This window comes from Salvelinus alpinus, chromosome 11, assembly GCF_045679555.1.
Source record: "Salvelinus alpinus chromosome 11, SLU_Salpinus.1, whole genome shotgun sequence".
In the NCBI taxonomy this organism is placed as follows: Eukaryota; Metazoa; Chordata; class Actinopteri; order Salmoniformes; family Salmonidae; genus Salvelinus; species Salvelinus alpinus.
The window spans coordinates 55,957,649-55,975,644 of NC_092096.1; the positions used below are offsets into that span (position 1 = coordinate 55,957,649).

General features: G+C 42.8%; 2 protein-coding genes across 2 annotated transcripts; one reads left to right on the forward strand and one right to left on the reverse strand.

The window, feature by feature from the left end:
* The first annotated feature begins 5,674 nt into the window (after nt 1–5,674).
* Nucleotides 5,675–8,282, forward strand: LOC139534472 (probable G-protein coupled receptor 132). Its single transcript, XM_071333645.1, has 3 exons — nt 5,675–6,002; nt 6,194–7,152; nt 7,487–8,282. The coding sequence occupies exons 2-3, from the start codon at nt 6,566–6,568 to the stop codon at nt 7,881–7,883; spliced, it is 984 nt and encodes a 327-aa protein (XP_071189746.1). The 5' UTR covers nt 5,675–6,002; nt 6,194–6,565; the 3' UTR covers nt 7,884–8,282.
* Nucleotides 8,283–8,291: 9 nt separating this feature from the next.
* Nucleotides 8,292–13,485, reverse strand: LOC139534471 (prostaglandin D2 receptor 2-like). Its single transcript, XM_071333644.1, has 2 exons — nt 13,348–13,485; nt 8,292–10,140 (listed from the first exon to the last, which is right to left on the reverse strand). The coding sequence occupies exon 2, from the start codon at nt 10,091–10,093 to the stop codon at nt 9,035–9,037; it is 1,059 nt and encodes a 352-aa protein (XP_071189745.1). The 5' UTR covers nt 10,094–10,140; nt 13,348–13,485; the 3' UTR covers nt 8,292–9,034.
* Between the last annotated feature and the right edge of the window lie 4,511 nt (nt 13,486–17,996).

Consider the following 17,996-nt stretch of genomic DNA (forward strand, 5'->3'; position numbering starts at 1 on the left):
TTAAACAACAGCTGTTGACTACAAATGTTATATAGGCCTAAATACTATCATTGATATGAGTGATAAAGTATTGTCGCATTTCATTTGCTCTGTTAAACCTACGCTTTGGAATGACTTCAATAGCAACAGTGAATCTATATCGTTTTTAAATGGAGAACTCTCAACACTCACTCTCACAATTGCACATTGGCAATAGTAGTTACAAATATCAAAGCTGGGCTTAGTTAAAAACCTGTATGAGAGACCAAAGGGTTGCTGTAGATAGATCAACTCTCCTGTAGGAGGTGCTGCCCAGCCTATAGTTATTTTTTCTGATAGTGGATATAACGTTGAAGATCTGACGTTGTTTCTAAGGTACAAATTCTACATATTTTATACAAGGTTTTTTCAATGTTGAAAATTGGTTACCATGATGACATAATCCTGTGGTTGACATTTCACTCTCAAAACAACGGTATGACTTTTTTCAAATCCAATGTATTTACCATGTAGATTCCACGTCACAATACGTTGACAAATTAAGTTGAAACAACTAGTTTGTCCCCAGTGGGTAGTAACCGATGTTCCCTCTTTGATGTTCCCTCTTTGTTTTCCACACTGAGCAAATTTCAGGTCTTCAACTTCAACTTTGTGAAGATTCTGTGCAACTTCCAGCGCGTGTTTACTGTGAACACTGAGGCTGTCCCCGCTTTAAGTAACAGTTGTAACAGTGGCCAAGTAGGCTTCTGTGGGTATTTGATCATAATGTAGGCCTACCAGAGTGGCCTACGATCAAAAACAATGGAGAAAATGCATCACATGACATGGAAATAGCTGTTCTATGATTCAGCCTACAGTAGCAGCCAATGTGTGGTGTTCAATGTAGGCCTACATTCCATGAGACTTTTAAAGAAAACATGCAGGGCTTGACATTAATAACCTGTTTATCCACTTGTCCTTCAGACAAGGAAGTGACTGAAAATGTTGTGTTGTTTGATGGAAGAAACCACTTACTATTATTTCCATACCATTATTACAGAGAATCTGACAAATTATGCTACCCTCTGCCTATTGGCTATTTAGCTTATTCAAACCTCTCAAAATAAAACACTGCCCTTTTAAGGCCAAAAGAAAGCTCTTTACCTGACTCACTTTTCAAAGATGTCTAGAAATGCACACGTTTTATGCTCTTGTAGGAACCAATTACTCCCCTATTGCTGACTACAAATTATTTAGAACTGGGCTAATAACTCACTAACTAGCAAAGGATATGAAGAAAATGTACACCGGTGGCTACATTCAGCTCTTGCTTTAATCTCAAAACAAGTGCATCTACTCATGACCACTGCTGTAAACACAGTCCAGTTCAAAGTAAATGGCACAGATCCATATACGGCAATGGTCTATTTGCATATAGGCCTACTGCAGCTTTGATTGATTATGCCACACCTGTCTGTGTAGAGTATGGGCTGAGCCATGTGCAATAGAATCCTACTCTGATGCATCCTGTCTACAACAACATTTATTTCATAGTTTGTTTTGTTTCGACATGTTGCATTGAAAGTGGCTAATATTGCGTTGATTTCGATCACAATTGCCACAGTAAAGGGAAACGTTGATAGTGTTAACTAACAGGGAAAACTCTAGAAGGTTGAGTGAAGTTCAACAGTACTTCTCTCCGTGGGCTACTGCGCGCCGGCACACAGTTTAGAGTGAACATTGGAAGTGACTCCACAATAATTACCTAAATGACAGAGTGACAAGAAGAATACAAATATACAAAATATTCCAAAACATGCGTCTTGTTTGCAACAAGGCACTAAAGTAATACTGCAAGAAAATATGGCAAAGTAATACACTTTTTGGTGGATGGTGCTAAGCACATGCAAATCCTAGAGGAAAACCTGCTTCAGTCTGCTTTACACCGGACACTGGGAGAGGAATTCACCTTTCAGCAGGACAATGTACAACACAAAGCCAAATCTACACTGGAGTTGCTTACCAAGAAGACAGTGCATGTTTCTGAGGAGCCAAGTTACAGTTTTGACTTAAATCTGCTTGAAAACCTATGGCAAGACTTGAACATTGCTGTCTAGCCATGATCCCCAACACCCTGATAGAGTTTGAATAATTTTGAAAAGAATAATAGGCAAATATTGCACAATCCAGGTGTGTAAAGCTTTAGAGAATTACCCAAGAAGAATCACAGCTGTAATAGCTGCCAAAGGGTGGGGGGGGGTCAATATCTAATCAAGATACACAGTGCATTCGGAAAGTATTCAGACCCCTTCAGACCCACTGCACAGGTTTTCATAAAGGATCTCTCTGTACTTTACTCCGTTCATCCTTCCCTCGTTACTGACTAGTCTCCCAGTCCCTGCCGCTGATGCCAGGTTTCCTCCAGACGTAATGCTTGGCATTCAAGCCAAAGAGTTCAGTCTTGGTTTCATCAGACCAGGGAATCTTATTTCTCACGGTCTGAGAGTCCTTTAGGTGCCTTTTGGCAAACTCCAAGCGGGCTGTCGTAACTTTTACTGAGGAGTGGCTTCGGTCTGGCCACTCTACCATAAAGGCCTGATTTGTGGAGTGCTGCAGAGATAGGTGTTCTTCTGGAAGTTTCTCCCATCTCCACTGAGGAACTCTGGAGCTCTGTCAGAGTGACCATCGGGTTCTTGGTCACCTCCCTGACCAAGGCCCTTCTTCCCAGATTGGTCAGTTTGGCCGGGTGGACAGCTCTAGGAAGAGTCTTTGTGGTTCCTACCTTCTTCCATTCAAGAATGATGGAGGCCACTGTGTTCTTGGGGATCTTCAATGCTACAGAAATGTTTTGGAACCCTTCCCTAATTCCTTAGACCTCATGGCTTGATTTTTTTCTCTGACATGCACCGTCAACTGTGGGACCTTATATAGTCAGGTGTGTGCCTTTCCAAATCATGTCCAATCAAGTGAATTTACCTCAGGTGGACTCCAATCAAGTTGTAGAAACATTTTACATTTACATTTAAGTCATTTAGCAGACGCTCTTATCCAGAGCGACTTACAAATTGGTGCATTCACCTTATGATATCCAGTGGAACAACCACTTTACAATAGTGCATCTAACTCTTTTAAGGGGGGGGGGGGGGGGGTTAGAAGGATTCCTTTCTCCTATCCTAGGTATTCCTTAAAGAGGTGGGGTTTCAGGTGTCTCCGGAAGGTGGTGATTGACTCCGCTGACCTGGCGTCGTGAGGGAGTTTGTTCCACCATTGGGGTGCCAGAGCAGCGAACAGTTTTGACTGGGCTGAGCGGGAAACATCTCAAGGATGATCAATGGAAACAAAATGTACCTGAGCTCAATTTCTCATAGCAAAGGGTCTGAATACTTATGTATATAAGGTATTTCTGTTTCTAAAAACCTGTTTTCGCTTTGTAATTATGGGGTATTGTGTGTAGATTGATGATAAATTTTTTTCAATCCATTTTAGAATAAGGCGGTAATGTAGCAAAATGTGGAAAAAAGTCAAGGAGTCTGAATACTTTCCAAATATATTGTATTAGTGTTTTATTTTTCATTCATCTTTAAAAAGTTACATTATAGAGTATTGAGTATAGATCGTTGACAAAAAAAAAGAAATTAAGCCAATTGTAATCCCACTTTGTAACACAATAACATTTTAAGAAATCCAAGGGGGTTGAATATTAATGATATCCACTGTACATGATTCAATAAAAATTTATGAAAAGCTCTTTCTATTCAAACTGCCCTTAGGGAAGATGGTATCTTGGAACTGTCAGCACCTATTGGATTTCAGTCTGGTGACATACAGTATTTGAAGGAAAATACAAGATGAGAAAGATTACATTGATATCATGTGTTAAAAATACAGCCTAGCCACCATTGTCTCACACTCCCATTCTCCTCAAACAATTTCAATTGTGCAGTCGGTGGCTTTTTTCCTGTGCCTAAGCTACAAAGTTAATTTAGGGTGGGGGGGGGGGGTGTCAATGTAAATTGTCCGGTGGCGATTTTTATGAATTGTTCAGCAGTCTAATGGCTTGGGGGTAGAAGCTGTTAAGGAGCCTTTTGGTCCTAGACTTGGCGCTCCGGTACCGCTTGCCATGTGGTTGCAGAGAGAATAGTCTATAACTTGGGTGACTGGAGTCTTTGACAATTTTATGGGCCTTCCTCTGACACAGCCTAGTATAGAGGTACTGGATGGCAGGAAGCTTGGCCCCAGTGATGTATTGGGCCGTACGCTCTACCCATCAAAGCAAAGGGTGGCTACTTTGAAGAATCTCAAATATATTTTGATTTGTTTGGTTACTACATGATTCCATATGTGTTGTTTTATAGTTTTGATATCTTCACTATTATTCTACATTGTAGAAATTAGTGAAAGTAAAGAAAACCCCTGGAATGAGTAGGTGTGTCCAAACCTTTGACTGGTACTGTATATATATATATTTGAAAAGTACATTTTATTTTCCACCTAAAGGCTATAAGAGAATGTTTTAGTAAAGATGACTGTCATCTGAAAGGAGTCCATTAACTTGTGTTGAATGTTGAGATTACACTGCCTCTTTGGTCCATAGACTAGCGTTGAATGTTGAGATTACACTGCCTCTTTGGTCCATAGACTAGTGTTGAATGTTGAGATTACACTGCCTCTTTGGTCCATAGACTAGTGTTGAATGTTGAGATTACACTGCCTCTTTGGTCCATAGACTAGTGTTGAATGTTGAGATTACACTGCCTCTTTGGTCCATAGACTAGCGTTGAATGTTGAGATTACACTGCCTCTTTGGTCCATAGACTAGCGTTGAGTGTTGAGATTACACTGCCTCTTTGGTCCATAGACTAGTGTTGAATGTTGAGATTACACTGCCTCTTTAGTCCATAGACTAGTGTTGAATGTTGAGATTACACTGCCTCTTTGGTCCATAGACTAGCGTTGAATGTTGAGATTACACTGCCTCTTTGGTCCATAGACTAGTGTTGAATGTTGAGATTACACTGCCTCTTTGGTCCATAGACTAGCGTTGAATGTTGAGATTACACTGCCTCTTTGGTCCATAGACTAGCGTTGAATGTTGAGATTACACTGCCTCTTTGGTCCATAGACTAGTGTTGAATGTTGAGATTACACTGCCTCTTTGGTCCATAGACTAGCGTTGAATGTTGAGATTACACTGCCTCTTTGGTCCATAGACTAGTGTTGAATGTTGAGATTACACTGCCTCTTTGGTCCATAGACTAGTGTTGAATGTTGAGATTACACTGCCTCTTTGGTCCATAGACTAGTGTTGAATGTTGAGTGTTGAGTGTATATTGGTCTCTTTGTTAAGCTCTTATCTCAGCCTGTCAATCACTTCCACCTCTTCCGATGCAGGGGCTGATCCTCTCATCACAGAGCCTCTGTGGCATGTTATCTCTGACCTGCTTTCTGACACGGAAATACACCTCATGCACACACACACCTCTGAGGAATGCATTGTTTTAGAGAAGACAAAAGGGAAATATGTTATAGAATCTAAACAAAAGATCTCAGTTGTTTCTCCAACCAACAACAAACTCACAGATTGTTAGAAGAAGAGAATCCATAACAGTTCATCAGATTACTGATTTCAGTTACACCTTTATTATGTAAGGACAAAGGGGGCCTGAGAACTACCCAATGACACATCACCCAAATGACCACCCTTGGTCCCCATAGACCTAATTTCTTAATTTCCTTTCCTACACTCATAACACCCCTCTCCTTCTCACTCACTTTCTCCTCCTCTAACGGTCAGAGAACGAGGGAAGAGGGAGGAGAGGAGTGAGTGTTTTTGTTCAGGAGGAGAAAGGCGTTCTCCTGTGTTCTCAGGATGTTGCTGTTAAAGCCTGGAGAAGTGGGCTTCCTGTCTAGGGAAACGATCAGAGAACAGACAAGGCCCTGGGGTTAAGACGCTGTGTTCCCTCAGAGGACGCAGACACTTTGTGCTGCACAGATCACCAAGCAGATTGAGGGAAGAAGGGGTTCTGTGGAACGGTATGGGAGAGGTGAGTGAAAAGACTCTCAAAATGTTTCCTTGTGCTAAATCTCTTTTTCATGCTTTAGTTGAGTGCGTTTTCCTTTGAATACCATGCACCATTGCACCTGTTGACATGGTTGTATTGTACATGCATGCGTAATGTTCTGATTGAATGTTGTAAAATGATCCTTTTATCATCTTCATCATCATTCTCCTCAGGTTTTCCACAAGGACTAGAGACACCCAATCAATAGATCCTAAGCAGAGCAAGATATTGGTGCTGGACACCTGACTCTGGGAGCTAATAGAAACAATATGGACAGATCACAAGCATATGAATTTATGGATGACTTCGATTAGAGACAACTTCCTCGGTCAAACACATCTATTTTCACCCTTTCTACCATTCTACCATTGCATTTGTGAATTAATTTAATGGATGTAAAATGCAGAGACTCTCACACCACCGTCTCTCTCTGGGAATATAGATCCGTATCAGAGGGTGATATAAGCACTTGTGTACTGTAGCACCTGGTTTCTTGTAGAAGGACTTTGAGGGTTCCGGCCCTCACCCAGAGACTGTCAGAGACCATGTCCAACAACAGTGACAGCTGCAACCTCCCCCTGAACACTGACACACTTGGTCTCACCTACATCTACAGCCTGGCCTTCTCACTGGGTCTCCCTTGCAACCTGCTGTCCCTCTGGGGACTGTACCAACTGGGCCGCTCCGGTGGGGGTGGCTGCCAGCTGGTCTACATCCTCAACCTGCTGCTTTCTGACCTCCTCCAGCTGCTCACCCTCCCCCTATGGATCCTCTACCTCCAGGGGGCTCACCGCTGGCCCTACGGCCGCCCCGCCTGCGAGTTTGTGGGCTACGTCTTCTACGTCAACGTCTACGCTAGCGTGGTGTTCCTCTGTTTGATAGCGTTGGACCGTTGCCTGGCGATAGTACACCCGTTGAGTAGTCGTGGCGTGCGGACGGTGCGGGTGGCGGCAGTGTCTGGAGTGGCGGTCTGGACGCTGACCTTCCTGTTCTGTTTAGGGGGGTTGCTTCCATCAGTGTTCGACGCAGAGAGGCTGCTGTGTCTGGAGCAGTACCCCGTCAGCCTCAGATATGCCCACTTTAAGATTGCTACAGTTATCTTGGGGTTCCTGCTGCCCTGTGGTATACTGGGGTGAGTGGGAAACTGAGTATGAGGAATGATTGGCTGTCTGAATGTATGATTTCATGAGGAAAAGGAGGAATGTTGCCTGTACTCCTCAAAATGTATGTCCCTTTAATGTTTTTCAATAACAATTTGTCTATATTTGTTGATATTAGACACCCAACATTAAGTTGCTTTTATATACATGTAGTAACTATAGATACTAGAAACCACCATAATAACATTTTCTTGCATGGAAAAGTATGTATGGCTATCAGAAGAGTCTTGTCAAATTGTCACATCTAACATATTTATCTGATACGCACATGACCCTTGACCTTTGTATTTTTCTCACTTTCTTCAGTTACACCTCCGCCCGCATTGGGGTGACCCTCCAACAGTCGCCCTCCGTCTCCAACCAGGACCGTCACAAAATCACTGGCATCCTTGTCGTCATCACCGTCATCTTCATTGTCGTCTTCGGACCCTACCATCTGGTTGGGGGGTACCGTTTTGTCTCCCTCCTCCTCATAGACAACCCCTGCGAGTTGGAACGGTCCATTTTCCTGTGCTACCGGCTGTGCTACGGTCTGACCAGCCTCAACACTCTGCTGGACCCTCTGTTCTACATCTTCCTGTGTCACAACGCCCGTCTGGAGCTCCGCAGGTCCCTAACGCCCTGTCTGGGACGGGGGCACACAGCTCCCAAACAGGTCAGACTCAGTCTCAGAGGGAATCCTGATCCGAGTGACAATGTGTAAAAACACTCGATTGGACAAACTGTTTTTGAATGAAGAAATAACCTGGATAATCTGTATTTTGTTTCTAGTTTCCTTTTCCTTGATGAGTTTGAATTCAGCAGGAGGAAACATTGTGTAGCGAGACTGGACATACAGACAGTCTATTACTGTGTTTTGTTGGACTTGCTCAAGGAACTGACTCCACTGGTTTGACTGCTGAGCATTAGTGATGGGGAAAAAAGCAGCAGTTGTGCCACCCAGTGGCAAGAGCATGTATGTTGCTGGCTGAAATTGGAAATAGCGTTCCATCTCCTTCACTTTTCTGCTGTGCCCGTCCTCTCTACCTGTTGATGCACTGCCATAGCTGCCTCAGTTACTACTGTCATATGAATGCACTATAATAATAATGTCTTGACTGTTTGCTTCTCATGATTTTATACTTTCATTTGCTTATCGCAGTAAATGACGTCGATTGAAATACATGATTTATTCATCACAGATATATCTTTAAAAAGTATACCATCCTCAGCTGCTGAAATATATACCAACACACATGTACAGAATCAAACCATTCCTCGCAGCTGTTCTCTCTTAATCAGTACAGTAAAAGGTTGTCCAGCTTCAGAGCAGAGGTTTGAATAACGGGATGCCAGTGCATTCTCAGTTCACTGGTAGAGCTGAAATCAAGTGACCGTCATGCAGTTTTGTGGAAAATTTTAATGTTCATGATTGTCTGTCAAGGCTGAACGACAAGACCATCGGAAATATACCAGATGTATTTAGCCTATTCGGAATGAGTACCGTAAAAAAGATCTACAAGCAAATATAAAACCATACTAGCGTACAGCTGAGCCTATACGTTACAGTTCACATTGATCTACATATCAGTAGATTAAACACGCTATGAGAAGCGTTGTAAAAACACAAAAAATATGTCCCTCAGTACTTCTGGGTGTATGTTGTACATGATACTGATTCAAAATTCCATGACATATCAATCGATCTTTATGTATCCCACAGTTGCAGAACCTGGACCGGAACCAAATTTGACAGACTTCTCAGTCAGCAGGGTGTGGCTTCTCCTACTCCGGCTCCAGCTCCTCCTCCGCCCTGGAGTCTTCTCCTCTCAGGCTGGGGGCGTTGTTGTGGGACCTCATCCCCCTCAGCAGCAGCTATAAAGCACCGATAGAGGAGTGTTGGGTGCTGCGTCGCCGTGAGAACTCCCCTAGGTCTTCCGCCAGCACGCTCTCAAGCACCGCTCCCAGAGACTGTCTGATCTTACCACACAAATCCGGGCAGCTGAACACATAGAGGATGGGGTTTAGCACACTGTTGAGGAAGGCTAGACTGGCGGCGGGGGGCAGGCAGTGGGATACGAGGCCCCGGAGGGAGGGTTGGTAATGGGCTACAGCCTCCAGTACGCTGAAGATGTGGTACGGAGCCCAGCAGACCACAAAACTCACTACCACCGCTACCACTAGCCGCACAAAGCGGAAAGAGCGCCTTCTGAGGCCACGCCGCGTGATACCAATGTTAACCAACACGTAGCTCCCCACAATGACCACCAGGGGGAGTATGAAGGCCAGGAGGAGCTTAGAGAAGGCCAGGGCATCCTGGCGAGCCTCACATAGCTCTCTTAGGTCGAACTCCCTAACAAGGTGGTACTGGACGAAGTTATAGTAACACATGACCCGCCCGTCATGTCGGCGAATAGTATCCCGGAACAGATAGTACGGTAGCGTACAGAGTATTGCCATGGCCCAGATGACCCCACACACTCTTCCGACCAGGCGTACATTCCTCCGGTTCTGGGCCCAGACGGGCTTCAGCACCACCAGACAGCGGTCCAGGGAGATGGCTGCCAGTAGGAAGGCGCTGACGAACATGTTGAGGAAGAAGACGGAGGAGTGGAGCTTGCAGAAGGTGGCACCTAGGGTCCAGGTGCCTCCACGGGCCAGGAAGATGGTGAAGAAGGGGAGGGAGGCTGTGGAAAGGAGGTCCGAGGCAGCCAGGTTGAGGATCCAAACACTGATGACTGTGCGGCGGATGCGGAAGCCCACCACCCCCAGGATGAGGAGGTTCTCCAGGATACCGAAGGAGGAGACCAGGCCGTGGAGACACACCGTAACCAGGCTCAAAGCCCCCACCCTGGCCGAGGAGTTGGATGGCACGCTTACGTTCACCATGGCCTGGATGAGAGGGCAGTAGACAGGGCTGCTGGAAGTGGTCATCTTTCAGATTCTGGTTCTGACACTTTGTCCACTTTGGCTCGGAATTCCTGTGGCCAACATTGCAAAGAAAACACAAAGAGGCATTCAGGATTGTAATGTTGTTAGTAGTCATGATGATCACGAACTTGACAGGTGATACTGTTGTGCAACTGTTGAACACATTATTAGTCATTGTGGTTTCTGTACAAAAAGTTAGCTTGAAAACATTTCCCTGCCATCTCAAACTAATAAGAAAGAGAGATGTGGTTTATCTCTCCATCTCACTCTCTCCACATCCTCTGTTCTCATTGTAAACACTTTTTTAGGCTGGCTTTGCCTGTGAAGGTGAAAGCCATCGCACAAAATCACATTCTACCTTTCATGTGTTGATGAAAATGTAGTCTATAGTAGACCTTTTCCAAATCTTTAATATCAAATTGAGAGCTTTTGTGTAAGCCTACATTTCAAGTTAAATACACTTAAGATCCAGATCCAAAAATGAGTCTTTATTCTGGAATTCAGCTACACTGAACATAAATATACAGTGGGACAAAAAAGTATTTAGTCAGCCACCAATTGTGCAAGTTCTCCCACTTAAAAATATGAGAGAGGCCTGTAATTTTCATCATAGGTACACTTCAACTATTCCAGACAAAATTAGAAAAAAAATCCAGAAAATCACATTGTAGGATTTTTTATGAATTTATTTGAAAATTATGGTGGAAAATAAGTATTTGGTCACCTACAAATAAGCAAGATTTCTGGCTCTCACAGACCTGTAACTTCTTCTTTAAGAGGCTCCTCTGTCCTCCACTCGTTACCTGTATTAATGGCACCTGTTTGAACTTGTTATCAGTATAAAAGACACCTGTCCACAACTTCAAACAGTCACACTCCAAACTCCACTATGGCCAAGACCAAAGAGCTGTCAAAGGACACCAGAAACAAAATTGTAGCCCTGCACCAGGCTGGGAAGACTGAATCTGCAATAGGTAAGCAGCTTGGTTTGAAGAAATCAACTGTGGGAGAAATTATTAGGAAATGGAAGACATACAAGACCACTGATAATCTCCCTCGATCTGGGGCTCCACGCAAGATCTCACCCCGTGGGGTCAAAATGATCACAAGAACGGTGAGCAAAAATCCCAGAACCACACGGGGGGACCTAGTGAATGGCCTGCAGAGAGCTGGGACCAAAGTAACAAAGCCTACCATCAGTAACACACTACGCCGCCAGGGACTCAAATCCTGCAGTGCCAGACGTGTCCCCCTGCTTAAGCCAGTACATGTCCAGGCCTGTCTGAAGTTTGCTAGAGAGCATTTGGATGATCCAGAAGAAGATTGGGAGAATGTCATATGGTCAGATGAAACCAAAACTTTTTGGTAAAAACTCAACTCGTCGTGTTTGGAGGACAAAGAATGCTGAGTTGCATCCAAAGAACACCATACCTACTGTGAAGCATGGGGGTGGAAACATCCTGCTTTGGGGCTGTTTTTCTGCAAAGGGACCAGGACGACTGATCCGTGTAAAGGAAAGAATGAATGGGGCCATGTATCGTGAGATTTTGAGTGAAAACCTCCTTCCATCAGCAAGGGCATTGAAGATGAAACGTGGCTGGGTCTTTCAGCATGACAATGATCCCAAACACACCACCCGGGCAATGAAGGAGTGGCTTCGTAAGAAGCATTTCAAGGTCCTGGAGTGGCCTAGCCAGTCTCCAGATCTCAACCCCATAGAAAATCTTTGGAGGGAGTTGAAAGTCCGTGTTGCCCAGCAACAGCCCCAAAACATCACTGCTCTAGAGGAGATCTGCATGGAGGAATGGGCCAAAATACCAGCAACAGTATGTGAAAACCTTGTGAAGACTTACAGAAAACGTTTGACCTCTGTCATTGCCAACAAAGGGTATATAACAAAGTATTGAGATAAACTTTTGTTATTGACCAAATACTTATTTTCCACCATAATTTGCAAATAAATTCATTAAAAATCCTACAATGTGATTTTCTGGATTTTATTTCTCATTTTGTCTGTCATAGTTTAAGTGTACCTGTGATGAAAATTACAGGCCTCTCTCATCTTGTTAAGTGGGAGAACATGCACAATTGGTGGCTGACTAAATACTTTTTTGCCCCACTGTAAATGCAACATGTAACATTTTATAAGATTTTACTGAGTTACAGTTCATATAAGGAAACCAGTCAATTGAAATACATGAATTAGGTCCTAATCTATAGATTTCACATGACTGGGAATAGATATCCATCTGTTGGTCACAGATACCTTTAAAAGGGTAAAAGGGCGAGGTCAGGAAACCAGTCAGTATCTGGTGTGACCACCATTTGCCTCATGCAGCGTGACACATCTACTACACATAGAGTTGATCAGGCTGTTAATTGTGGCCCGTGGTATGTTGTCCCACTCCTCTTCAATGGCTGTGCGAAGTTGATGGATATTGGCGGGAACTGGAACACGCTGTCCTACACGTTGATCCAGAGCATCCCAAACGTACTCAATGGGTGAGTATGCAGGCCATGGAAGAACTTGCGACATGGGGGCGTGCATTATCACGCTAAAACATGAGGTAGTAGTGGTGGATGAATGGCCATCTCACAGTATCTCTGTGCATTCAAATTGCCATCGATAAAATGAAATTATGTTTATTGTCTGTAGCTTATGCCTGGCCATACCATAACCCCACCGCCACCATGGGGCACTCTGTTCACAATGTTGGCATCAGCAAACCGCTCGCCCACACGATGCCATAAATACTTTCTGCCATCTTCCCGGTACAGTTGAAACCGGGATTCATCCATGAAGATTACACTTCTCCATCATGCCAGTGGCCATCGAAGGCGAGTATTTGCCCACTGAATTTGGTTACGACGTCGAACTGCAGTCAGGTCAAGACCCTGCTAAGGACGATGTGCATGCCAATTGCACGTTCCCTCAAAGCTTGAGACATCTGTGGCATTGTGTTGTGTGACAAAACTGCACATTTTAGAGTGGCCTTTTATTGTCCCCAGTATAAGCTTCTTGATATACCACACCTGTCAGGTGGATGGATTAACTTGGCAACGGAGAAATGCTCACCATCAGGGATGTAAAACAAATTTGTGCACATTTGAGATAAATATTTTTGTGCGTATCTAACATTTCTGGGATCTTTTATTTCAGCTCATAAAACACTTTACATGTTGCGTTTAATATTGTTTTCAGTACATTTGAATTAAACATTTAAAATGAATGGATTACAAATAAAAGCACACGTTACCTGAGATTTTTTGTCTCCGCTGTGAGATGCAACAGTGTTTCTTGTGCTGAGTTCACGTTGTGAGACTTGTTGCGCTGGTTGTGATGAGTGTAGTTATGATGGGTGTGTATTCAAACGCACTGACGCACCTACATTCACACCTACTAGTCAGTTGAACAAGGGGAAGATAAGCTTTTGACAGATTGAAAAAAATCTTAATTTCCTCATTCCTCACTGTAACCTTGTCGTTTTGATACGCTCTATGAATCTTTTGATGCATTCAGTCTCTGTTTTTTCTCTCTCTCGCTCTCTCTCTCTCACACACACACACACAAATAGACACTTTCTTGGAAATGTTGATGAAGAGATTGCTGAAGACCACAGCAAGACACTACTGCAATAATCGTGTTTTTCTGCTGGCTTCGTTGGTCGCAATGATTGGTGTGGAAACTTTAAATGCCTTTCAACAAAGCTCCAAACCCAACAATCCAGTAATCAAAATCAGTGTAGCACTAAAAATAACATAAGATAGAACAAAAAAACAAAACACAAGATATTAAAATAAGAAGAACACAAGAAAATAAGAAGCTATATACAGGGTCAGTTCCAATACCATATTTACATTGTGCAGGGACACTGGAATGATAGAGGTAGATATCTATAGTGGTAAGGTGAGTAAGCATCAGGATATATGATAAACAGAGTAGCAGCAGCTTATATGATGATTATATGTGCATGTGTGTAGAGTCAGAATAAATGTGTGTGCGTGTTTTGTGTGTGTTGGAGTGTCAGTGTCGCGTGTGCATAAAATACAAAGGTCAGCTGAGATTGTCCGTGTAGCCATTCTGTTAGCTATTTTGTTGTCTTGTGGCCTGGGGATAGAAGCTGTTCTACGCGCCGCGTTCATGCAAGTACAAAAACATGTTGACTCACCCTACTTGTAGAGAAACACCAATGCCGTCTCTTTCATGTTGACGAAACAGTCTATCACTCTGTCATACAGTACACGCTTTTATTTTTAGTTGTTTTTGTTGCTGAGGCACGGCGGCATAAAACATGTAATTTCAAATGACATCTCAAATGACAGTCTTGATCATTGGCTGTGAGAAATATTGATTGATAGGAGCCTGAGTCCAAGCCTCTTTATACTATCATGCCAACTGACTGGCAGTCATTGTCAAGTTTGGCTTGACAATGACAGCAATGGAGCACGCAAGAGCACAAACAGATCTGAGACCAGGCTAATAGGAGCCTAGTAAGAATCCTACTGCATATGGGTGTTGCTAGTGGTTGTAGAACCCTGGTTTCATGCTAAGCTAAACAGAAGTGGTAAAACAGAGGTTAGAGGCATTCTCTAATGTGCGTCACAAATGGCACCCTATTCCCTACATCGTGCACTACTTTTGACTAGACTCCTATGGACCCTGGTTAATGGTAGTGCACTATATAGAGCAGGACTATCCAACCCTGTTCCTGGAGAGCAACCGTCCTGTTGGTTTTCACTCCAACCCTAATCTAGCGCACCTGATTCTAACAATTAGCTGGTTGATAAACAAAACTGGGTTAGTTACAACTGGGGTTGGATTGAAAACCTACAGGAGGGTAGCTCTCCAGGAACAGGGTTGGAGAGCCCTGATATAGAGAATCGGGTGCCATTTGGTATGTAGCCCCACAGTGCACACTGTGATCTGAGGGTTGCACCCGTGTTCTTCTTCAAATAATCCTGCCAATCAGACCCAGTGCCACCCATTTGTAGCACAAATATGTGTATACTCTGTTTTGTTATACAATTTATACATGTAAAGGATAATTAAAGGACAACTATTATCAAAAACGGCAAATCCTATCCAAGCAGTCAATGTGTTGTTTTTGTCAATCTTGGAGGTATAGGAGTTGCAAAATGTATGTTCTGGCACATATACATAAATAATATGTGTATGAACATAACAAGATTCAACAACTGAGACATAAACTGAACAAGTTCCACAGACATGTGACTAACAGAAATGGAATAATGTGTCCCTGAACAAAGGGGGGAGGGTCAAAATCAGAAGTAACAGTCAGTATCTGGTGTCTCCTTATCTCAGTGGGAAGTGTGCAAAGCTGTCATCAAGGCAAAGGGTGGCTACTTTGAAGAATCTCAAATATAAAATATATTTTGATTTGTTTAACACTTTTTTGGTTTCTATATGATTCCATGTGTTATTTCATACTTTTGATGTCTTCACTATTAATCTACAATGTAGAAAATAGTAAAAATAAAGAAAAACCCTGGAATGAGTAGGCGTGTCCAAACTTTTAACTGGTAATGTGTATATTTTTGTTGTTGTTGCTTGTTTTGCATATTATTTTGGCATTAATATATGTCACATATCAGTTTTCAAACAATGTAAAAAATATCATCATTGAGTTAATAAAGCTGCATACAAACGTGTTCTCTTTTTTTGTTTTCTTGAGTAAGGCAGCTCCAAAATGCAGGTGTTTCAGCCTAGCTCAGTGCTTTCTGTGGTGGTGCGTTTGCTAATGTTCTCTAGTTGCACCGTGATTGGCTCAGTGTTCTGTCACTCATAGAGCTTGAAAATTCAAACCCTTGGGTGCTGCCATAGAGGTACATTAGAAGTGCTCATCCAAGGAGCCTCAAGGTCATTGGCCACAGATAAAATTATGTCAAATCACAATATATATCTACAGTAGTTTTGATTGGACTGATCATGTCAACATCATACTTTCAAAATCTTAGCTAGCAAGCTAGCAGTCATCATCATGAATCAAGTCGACAATCTACTGGCAAATCCTTTTCAATACTTGTTATATGAAGAGAAATTATAGATAAAACATATCGGTGTTCATTGGTGCTCATTGGACACATTACACAAGTTGCAAATTCAACAATGAGTAGTTTGGAAGGAATCAGTGGCTAACTGCAAGCATTGCAAAGCAATCACTAGCCTGCTATTCAGTGAAGTGGGTGTGTGGTCCAAGTCTGGGTTTAAGGGTCTCTTTTCCAAGCTTAAAAGGATAAACATTCAACATTGGCCATGCTGTCAATCCAGCATGACTTATGCCGAGCTCAGCCTCGCTGAAAACACATGGAAACTCAGAACTGGGAAATCTCAGACATCAGTGAGTTCAAGAAAACTGGGAACTCTGAAAAAAACGAGCTCCGACTGGGAAAATAAGTTTTTGCAAGTCAGGAACTCGGGCCTCTTTTTAGAGCCCCAACCTGAAGATTACTGACGTCATCATGATTCAACTTAGTTTTTTTCCCCAAGTTCCAAGTTGTCTTGAAACCACCAGAAATCCAGGGAATGCCAGACTTTGATGACAAAATTTGCCAACAAAGGTCCACCGCGCCACCTTCCTGTTCAAGTGAGCACAACAAGGTGAGACCAAAAATGTATTTTGTGCTGCTGCATAAATTGTGTAATATGCCAGGGAGATATGTATACTGTAGCCAAGAAAGTAATACTAAGTGTATGTTGTGTAGTAAGCTGTTAGTAGCCCATGTGCCTCACCCTAATAATTTGGTCAATTTTCCCCTCATAATTTAGCCTACTGTTCTGACTTGGTGGTGCACATGTAGCCTATAGCCTGTTTTAGAGAAATGTAATCATTGAATATTGTAAGAGCATTAATTGTCTGCTTATGGGCTCCCTTTTTATTATCCTACGGTTCTGACTTGGTGTACAGGGAGAATAATGTAAGAACGGGCCATGTTCTGAATTCTATTGCTGTACATTTCAAAAGTGCTGAATAAATAGTTAGATTGACTAGGTCCGTCCTAGCTCGCTCATTAATGTCTTAATCGAAATTACGGATTGCCTCTCCTCTGCTCGTCGTCCCCTTATGCCATATGTTGTACATCTCAATTGTCAGTAGAAACCACATTTGTTTAAGCAAGTTAGCTATATCAGCTATGTTTTTTTTTAAAGGCAGTAAATGAAGCTGAATGAACTGTTTCGAAGCCAGACAAGGCTCCGCTGATAGCCAGGTGTAGAAGTGGTAAGGTGTTGGGTCTGCTGTTGGGACTCTGCTGTTGGGACAGCTTTATGTTGGCCCTAACAGTTTGTGGGCACAGTTTATCACCGTTATAGTGCAATTAATGTATTGTTTCGTGTTGTGTTATGTAGTGACGTTTCTGGCATGCATCCCGTAAAAAATGTGGGTTAGTTTGCCCCACCAAGATTTACATGAAAAAAAATCGCTACTGGGCATAAACCATGGCAAAATACATAGAATTGCTGGAAATGAGCTTTAAAATAGTAACATTCTCCAAGTTCCCCTTCTAGGGATTGTGCAAGGAGACAATGAAATTCACATAGCAAATCTCACTCCAAGTTTCTTCAAAAGTTGGCAGCCCTGCTGAATGTATGTACCTTAGAAATTGTTTTCACACACACATTTTATAGGTCCGAACTCAAAAATAGCTCGTTTTTTTCCCGAGATCCCAGTTGTCTAGAACTCACTGAAGTCTGAGATTTCCCAGTTTCCAGTTGTTTTGAATGGGCAGAAGTCATGCTGGATTGACAGCATGGCCAATGTATTTAACCTTTTCTGGCCCATGGTGTTGCATGTGAATGTTTATCCTTCTAAGTTTGGAAAAGAGACCCTTAAACTCAGACTTGGAATATTTTTTTTTAAATTGTAGTCATTTATTAGACGTTCTTATC